At 39.6% G+C, this 9,117-nt stretch overlaps 1 protein-coding gene across 1 annotated transcript; it reads right to left on the reverse strand.

Annotated features, from left to right (window-relative positions):
* Window positions 1-1,409: 1,409 nt before the first annotated feature.
* Window positions 1,410-2,171, reverse strand: LOC100589419 (60S ribosomal protein L10-like). Its single transcript, XM_030807539.1, has one exon. The coding sequence runs from the start codon at window positions 2,121-2,123 to the stop codon at window positions 1,479-1,481; it is 645 nt and encodes a 214-aa protein (XP_030663399.1). The 5' UTR covers window positions 2,124-2,171; the 3' UTR covers window positions 1,410-1,478.
* Between the last annotated feature and the right edge of the window lie 6,946 nt (window positions 2,172-9,117).

The raw sequence follows: 9,117 nt of genomic DNA on the forward strand, positions 1-9,117 counted from the left end.
TTCCTTTCAAATACTCTTGTCAATGGCATTTTGTAAAGGAAAAGCCAACATTCTAGGAAATCACCACGTATCTGGAGTTGTAAGAATGTTTTAATATGTTAGGACTGTTTGCTTCATATACAAAAACTCCTGTATCTTTTTTTCTTTTTTTATTATACTTTAAGTTCTGGGATACATGTGCAGAACGTGCAGCTTGTTACATAGGTATACATGTGCCATGGTGGTTTGCTGCACCCATCAACCTGTCATCTACATTAGGTATTTCTCCTAATGCTATCCCTACCCTTATCCCCTACTCCCCAAAAGGCCCCAGTGTGTGATGTTCCCCTCCCTGTGTCCATATACTCTCATTGAAAAACTCCTGTATCTTAATAAACCAGACTTTGTTAATAGATTCCTACATCGTTGTATAATTTGCAGAATTTTGCAGCCATTAAAAAAATAAATTCCTTCCTGAAGATGAATGAATAAATATATATCTTTGTTTAACTTACATAGGTTCTACAATTGGTTCAAACATATTCTAGTTGTGATTTTAAAGACTTATAAATATTCAACAAATATTTAAATATTCATCAATTGCTTGCTACTTGAAAGGCACTATGGGTGTTACAAAAATGTATATGATATCAATCCTAGGGTCAAACACACCAGTAGGGGAGAAGATATGTGTATAAATAACTGTAATAAAAGCCCTAAGCTCCAGGTGTGGCTCTAGTAAAATACTATGGAACTTCAGAGGAAGGATTAGGAAATGCATAATGGAGCATATGGCATCTGTTCAGGGAATGGCAATAGCCCATTGAGGTTGTGATGGAAGTTGTATGAAGGTAAATAGATTGCAGTCAGGCTAACAATTTAGGTTGATACCAGAATTTGAAAAATGTTGGACATAACAATAGGAAATTTGATATTTCCAGAAATTAAATGTTTTTTAATAGACAAGATACTTGATCCCTTCTGGTGTAATCTATCAACCTCTTGACCACTCTCTGTCATTCATTGGAGACCTTGGCTGACAATCTTCCTCTCCATTCCAAGCCCTGCCACCATCATCTTTGGTGACTCCCACGTCCAAAATGGACAATCTTCAAATACTCTGGCCTCTCTATTTCTTAATGTTCATCAACTCTCCACTTCAACTACCCACTTCCAGAGCAACACTCTGGACTTTGTCATTACCAAAAGCTGCTTCATCTTTGAAATCTTAAATTTTTCCACTTTATCAATAGCCATCCATTTTTCCACTTCTTTCATTCCATTGCTTTTATTACACCTGTATATGGACAGCATCAAGACCTTTATTATTCCTCTCTCATTACTTCCTTTTCTATGAAGCCTAAACCCTATTGTCCATAATTCTATATTCTTATTAGTATCCTCAGATATTTGAACTATAATTTTTTGCCTTTTTTTTTTGGACAGGAAGTAGAATTTATTGGTGAGTATTAAGGGGGGGGTCAGCACATTGGAAGCCCTCATGAGTGCAGGGCCCACCACTTGTCCAGAGGGCCACGATTGGGGATGTACTTGACCCCACAGCCATCTGGAATGAGCCGCTTCTCAGCCACCATGTCTTCAAATTCATCAGCATTGAACTTGGTGAAGCCCCACTTCTTTGAGATGTGGATCTTCTGGCGGCCAGGAAACTTGAACTTGGCCCTGCGCAGGGCCTCAATCACATGCTCCTTGTTCTGCAGCTTGGTGCGGATGGACATGATAACTTGGCCAATGTGAACCCTGGCCACAGTGCCCTGGGGCTTTCCAAAGGCACCTCGCATGCCTGTTTGGAGCCTGTCAGCCCCAGCACAGGACAACATCTTGTTGATGCGGATGACGTGGAAGGGGTGGAGCCGCACCCGGATATGGAAGCCATCCTTACCACAACTTTTTACCATGTACTTATTGGCACAAATTCGGGCAGCCTCCAGGGCTTCAGAGGACAGCTGCTCATATTCATCTGACACCATGTGGCCATAGAGCGGAAACTCATCCACTTTTGCCTTCTTCCGCCCCAGGTCAAAAATGCGAATCTTGGCATCAGGGACACCTCGGCAGAAGCGAGACTTTGGGTACGGCTTGTTCTTACAATACCAGTAACAACGGGTGGAGCGGCGACCCATGGCGACACCAGGATCTTCAGTGGCACACTGATGGGAAAGAGCTTCTGCCTTCTTTATATCTATACCAAGGTTGCTGGGGGAAAGAAATCTCCCCACCACAAAAATGAATGACTAAATACCCACCTGGTGTTCAATGTCAATGTTCCACATTACTCAGCAAAACATCTGTATTTCCCTTATCTTCTGCTTTTCTCTTTTCCACTCCAACCCTATGTTCTCATTCTCACTGTATGATCTCAACTCCTGATTCATGGAGAAAACAGTAGCCATCTCAAGTTAATCCATTTCTTAACTTCCTTGTATGTCAATTACAAACTTACCAGCCTCTACATCCAGTATATAGCCAGTAACTGAAGACATAGGGAAGATTAACATTGTCCAGGACGTACTGTGTGTATAGAACAGTGATTTATTTACAGTCTATATGGATCACCTACAATGCTGGATTAAAATAGATTCTAGAGTGCTGTGAGGTTATGAATTTGACTAAGGGGCAAGGAAATTTGTATTTTTTACTAAGCACCTTAAGTCATGGTGACACAAGTGTTCCAAGAACCACACTGAAAAAAAATAGTCTAGACTAAGACTAGAAGAGAGCTAAGAGCAAAACCTTGTATCACATCGTGATTTAAGAGGAACCCATATGGACAATCAGGTAGGAAAGGGTAGAGGGGAAAACCAGGAGAGCACTATTCCACAGAAAAGAAGGGAAGAGGGAATTTCAAGTGGTCAAGTGAGGTCAATAGTGACAAATATTCCACAAATGTCAAGTTAAATAAGACTAAATAAGTGTATTGGATTTATAGTAAAATTGAAGGGTGGAGGAGATAGTTGACGATTTGGTAAGAAGCATTTCGCTCTGAGGGAAATGGCATATTACAGTGGCTTATGGAGTGGATTGAAGATAAGGCAGTGTACACAATGAATATAAAGCTTTCAAGAAGTGCAGCTACAAAGGTGATGACATCAGGGCAGCAGCTAGAGGGGATCGTGATATTCTAGACAGAAGACTCCAGGAGGGCAGGGATTGTGTGTGTCTTGTATTATCAAGACCCAGCCCAGTCCCACTAAATATTTGTTGAATGAAATAATTCCTTCAGTTGTGTGTACTTATGTGTTTCTTTCTGTGATACCAACTTAATTAGAATGGTTCTCAAAGATCCTTAGTGGTAAAGTCTGAGGAGGCAAATGGGTGATGATCCTAAACTGCTTAAACGCACTAGTAATTGGGCAAGAAAGAAAGAAAAAGGAAGTGTGTCACTTTCTACGGCTGAGGGACTAACTAGCGGGGCCCCGCCACGAAGTGAATATGTCCCTGCAAAATTTACAAATATATATACTTATATATAGATTGTGTATATATACACACACATATAAATATATAAATTGTATATATATACACATATATAAATTTATGTATAAACTATAAATTTTATATATATGTATATATAGTTTTTTTTGAGACAGGGTCTCACTGTGTCACCAAGGCTGGAGTACAGTGGTGTGATCTCAAATCACTGCAGCCTCAACCTCCTGAGCTCTAGCAGTCCTTCCACCTCAGCCTGCCAAGTAGCTGGGACTGCAGGCGCACACTACCATATCAGGCTAATTTCTAAATTTTTTGTAGATACAGAGGTCTCACTATGTTACCTAGGCTGGTCTTGAAATCCTGGACTGACGTAATCCTCCTGCCTCGGCCTTTCAAAGTGTTAGGATTACAGGCGTGAGCCACTGCGCCCAGCAAAATTCTTATGTTAAATCCCTAATCCTCAATGTGTTGGTATTTGGAAGTGTGGCCTTTGGGAGGTAATTAGGATCAGATGAGGTCATGAGTGTGAGGTTCTGGACTGATGGGATTAGTGCCCTTGTAAGAAGAGACACCAGAGAGCTTACTTCCTCGTTCTGTCTCCCCCTCTTCACCATGTGAGGACACAGCAAAAAGGCAGCTGTCTGTAAACCAGAAAGAGGGCCGTCGCCAGGGAACAGAATTGGCTGGCACCTTGGTCTTGGAATTACCAGCCTACAGAACTGTGAGAAAGGCCGGGCGCGGTGGCTCACGCTTGTAATCCCAGCACTTTGGGAGGCCGAGGCGGGCGGATCACGAGGTCAGGAGATCGAGACCACGGTGAAACCCCGTCTCGACTAAAAATACAAAAAAAAAAAAAAATTAGCCGGGCGTGGTGGTGGGCGCCTGTAGTCCCAGCTACTCGGAGAGGCTGAGGCAGGAGAATGGCGTGAACCCGGGAGGCGGAGCTTGCAGTGAGCCGAGATCGCGCCACTGCACTCCAGCCTGGGTGACAGAGCGAGACTCTGTCTCAAAAAAAAAAGAACTGTGAGAAATAAATTCCTGTTGTTTAAACCACCCAGTCTATGGTATTTTGTTATGGCACCCTGAGCTGACTGATACAAGATCCTATTGCTTTTTTTGTTGTTCAATGAATGTTTGAATCAGTAAATGTGTGAAATAGGTAGGAAGAAGTTAAGTGTAGAAGTGTGAGTGGGGCTAGATCATATCAGGCTTTGAATTCCAGGTAAGAAATTTGTTATGCTGGACAATTAAAAGTTTTGAGCAGAGAAGTGACAAAATCCATAGACATTTTAAGTGAACATTCCAAACTTAATTATGTTGGATCCTAGCTGCCAAATATGAAATATACCTTTATCTTTCTGCTCACAGTATCTCTAGTCATTTGCTGAGAGACAATGGAACAGAGTGTTTAAACAGTCTGGTAATGGAAAAGACTGGCTCAGGAGTCAAATAGACTTGCTCTCAAATCTGGCTCTGCCACTTATTCTTGGTGTGTCTTCAGTGAGTCTTAGTTTCCTCATCTGTAAAGTCAGGTCTCAAAAGTTAAAATAGGTAGTAAATACAAAGTATTTGATATAGGTTAATCACTAAATACAGGTCAGCCAACATTACTGCTATTATGGAGAATTAAAGGGAAGTCCTGCTAGGATTCTCTCTCTCCAGGTAGTACCTGCTCCTCAGCCAGAAAAAAAAAAAAAAAGATTTTCTTTTCTCAGAGCTCTACAAGCTTGGAGGTAACAATAGTGCAGATCATTTCAACTGTTACATTAAATACATCTTAATACCACATGGTAATTCACGTGAAGAATTAGGGTGAAGATAGGAAGTAATAGTTGCTGATAGCTTGACTACTACTGTGTCACTCCACAAAAACATGTTGTGATACTTGCATTCTAAGCCCTTCCATGTTTTTGTTTCCAGAAAGCTTGTAAGAGACCCAGTCAATATTGACCAGAATTATTGTTCCTATCTCAGCTAACACAAACATGCTAACACTGAGAAAGTTATAATACCATCTTGAGTAATTTTATTTTGCTGGTCAAATTTAAAATATATACTCTCCTGTACACTCTGCAGCTGAGACTGCAACATCTGAATCCCTGGTGGCTTGCTTCCGTAGTAGAGACAGACACGGAAGTTGGATCCATCTTTGCTTTCAATAGGGCATTAAAGAGTCTGCTAGTTATCCATCTCTCTTCACCAATTTTTATGTAATTTGTCAAAGGATTGAGCTATAAAATGCCCTTTGTGGGCACACAGCACTTAAAGCTAATATTTTGTTAATGATTTGTTTAGCTGATTGCCTTTAGCTAAGATAAAATTACCCGTCAGGCTCTGTTTCAAGCCCTTGGACATCAAATGGGAATTTTTAAGCAATTAGAGTGGCAGCATCTCTTGCTTTTGAGATCCCCGAAGCAATAAGTTGATGCTTAAACTATTTTTAATTCAGTAGTGGCTGAAAGGACAAATTTCTATGTATTTCTTGTAACACAACCACATTAGGTTCTTCCTTTAGATATTCTTCAATTGTTGTAGAAGAATATCTATTCTTGGTGTGGATTTTAAATCCTCAAATATCATTTAATAAAAGATTTCACAGGCCTTTGGTTATAAATATATTTTCAATACCAAAAATATTAGAAACTGGATTTTGAAATGTGAATCATTAAAAAAAAAAAGAAAATTCACCTTAGGAAAAATAATCTCCTAATGGTGAAGGAATGGGGAAATCTCCAAGTAACATCCTTAACGTGGGTTGATTTTTCTAATGCATGGGCTGGTAGTTGCAAGAAGTATTACAAAATTAGAACATAGAAATAGTGGCAACTTCTAGTTTGTCTCTGTTTTAATCAGACCATGTTTTTCTCATTTGCTCCTTTTTCTCTATTCTCAAAACTTCCTTGAGTATGAGCCTTTTAGCCAGGACTGGCTACATAATTTGGGGAGCTCAGTGAAAAATGAAAATGTGGGGTTTTTGTTCTAAAATTATTAAAAATCTCAAGACGCCAACAGCAGAACTTTAAGCTAAGTGCAGGGGCCCTGAGTAACTGCACAGGTCACACACCCGTAAAACCAGCTGTGATTCTAGCTTTATAGAATCCCAATATGGAAAACTTCATAGATAATATATCAGCTTTCTGTTAAGTCCACAGTCTGATGGTGTTCAGTATTTTCCAGTGATCAAGACTTTTATCTCTTTTATCTCCTGTCTTTTTTTTAAATGTCTCTTATGCTATATCTTGAAATAGAGGAATATTTTGATATTGTAAGAATCTTCTAAGGCTGTGCTTCCTTTCAGATTTTGTCTTTGATCATTGTATTGAGAAATCTTGTCAAAATATCCCTTGGGTGTGCATTGAGCTTTGATGACAAAGCCACCGTGCAGTAGGTGTTTACTCTCATTGGGGCTTCTCTTCCTCCTAATTGCAAGATTTGTGCTACTCAGTTTGATATTAGAATGCATATTTTTTTTCTGTTTGTTCTCCTAATCAAGAAATATATGAGACCTTTATTTCATTTATGATTGTGGTTTTTAAAACTCAAATTTTAGAGCTACTTCTCAAACTCTTAACCTAGGAACTTCTTTCTAAGCCAATCTTATCTTCGTTCGTAACTTTATTTACTCTGGTTGTTACAGTCCAAAGCTTTGAGCTGATTTTCGCAATTATCCAGTAATTGGACTGAGGATCTGCTAAATTTTTCATATAACAGATTGCCCTTTTTCGGATTGTGTTAATTCTCTCATTAGGAGCTCTTGAAATTCACAGGTTTGTCAGCATTGATATATTTACATGGAGAAGACTTTGATGGCATTGTAGAAAAAAAAATTGAGTGTTCTTGATTTTACCACTGTTTTTCTTCATTAACCTTCTTCTTTACAGATTTGTTTGTTTAGAATTTCATTTTATGCATTACTTTTCTATTCTTTGGGCTATCTACACAAACACTGCTCAATCATGTATCTCAACATCACTGAAACTTTAAAAAAAATTGGTCTTATTTAAAGAAGTGTGTGGTACAAAGCTACACATGTAAAGCGTTATCTGGAAGACTTGCTTCAAGGTAACTGAAATTATCCAATGATGTTATGAAGGAACACCTTCCATGGAAACACTACTACAAGAAAATGGTAATTTTTTTCCCTTTTTCGACTTCATAGCAAAGTATCCAGACTCCACTTTTGCATCAAGCCTGAGACCAGACTCTGTAGGCGGTAAGAGTTCATTTTGACTCTGCGGTAGGGTCTTACTCATTTGGCATTTCTGAAATGAACTCCATTACTTTTTGCTTCCCAGTGCCACTTTTCTCCTTATCAAGGGAAGAAACTTTTGCTTGGAGTAGAGCTCAGGCTGTTCAAAGCACAGCAGAAATGGTGAGGTTGGCACTCTATGTGCATGTTATGTAGCCATAATTGATTGCCTACTAAACTTTTATAGGGCATGCAAGATCTCTTGCTTCTTTTCTGGCTGTCAGCTCACTTCAGCTTCTGTAAGGCCCACTATTCTTTTAGAAAGCAAGTGGGTCACAACAATTGTAGACCAAGTCAGGCACTCTCGCAAAGCTCAATGTATACAATAGTCCCCACCCACCTTATCCGAAGTTCTGCTTTCTGCAGTTTCAGTTACCTGTGGTCCAACATGGTCTGAAAATATTAAGTGGAAAATTCCAGAAATAAATAATTCATAAGTTTAAAATTGCTCACTGTTCTGAGTAGCATGATGAAATCTGGCCCGTTCTGCCCTGTCACACCTGGGACAGGAATCATCCCTTTGTGTAGTATATGCATGCTGTCTACACTACCTGCCTGGTAGTCACTTAGTAGCCCTCTCAGTTATCAGATTGACAGTCATGGTATTGCAGTGCTTGGGTTCAAAGAACCTTATTTTACTTAAGAATGGCCCCAAAGCGTGTATATATATGATTTGGTATCATCTAGAGTTTCCACCATCCACTGGGGGTCTTGGAATGTACCTCTCATGGATAAGGGGGACCACTATATTTGCGTCATATAATATCAAGGAAGCAAGAACTCCAAGCTGCCCTCTGAAAGTGGTTCCTCCCAACTTCTTGCTCTCCCCTACCTGCTAAACTCAGGGTTTGGGGTAAATTTGTGGGTGGAGGTCAATTACAGAGGAATTCTATTCATCTACTTGATAGTAAAGGTAGTCACTAAAGATCAGAAAATTTCAAATAAGTATGAGAGATCCTGGAAACTGTTGACTACTTTTTGCTTTCAGGTAAAGCTACTGGAAGATATCCGATTCTAATGTCACTAAGCAATGTGGCGTTTATGGTTTCACCTGATATAATTTGTGTGATAAGCAGACTGAGAGGGCTCTCAAGCTTGGCTCAACAGCTGTTGCTGATCATCCAGTGGAGCAGAGATGTATCCATGGTAATCTTCCTGTTGCAGGCAGAATAAGGTTTCCCACAGGCCTTAAAAGCCTGGCATATTTTTGGCATCCTTAATAAATAAAATACTGCATTGCATAAGGGTAAAAACTGAAACCTCCTTTTAGAGAGAGGGTGAAAGTAGTGACGTTTGCTGTATTATGTCAGTAGAGGGTAGGTAGTGAGAAGAGATTCAAATTGGAGGTTATTAAAACACTTCTATTCTTTTAAGTGTCTCATTTTCTCCATTCTTTAATCATGCAAATGACCAATGAACAACATTCCCAGGGGTAT

Source organism: Nomascus leucogenys, chromosome X (assembly GCF_006542625.1).
Source record: "Nomascus leucogenys isolate Asia chromosome X, Asia_NLE_v1, whole genome shotgun sequence".
NCBI classification, from domain to species: domain Eukaryota; kingdom Metazoa; phylum Chordata; class Mammalia; order Primates; family Hylobatidae; genus Nomascus; species Nomascus leucogenys.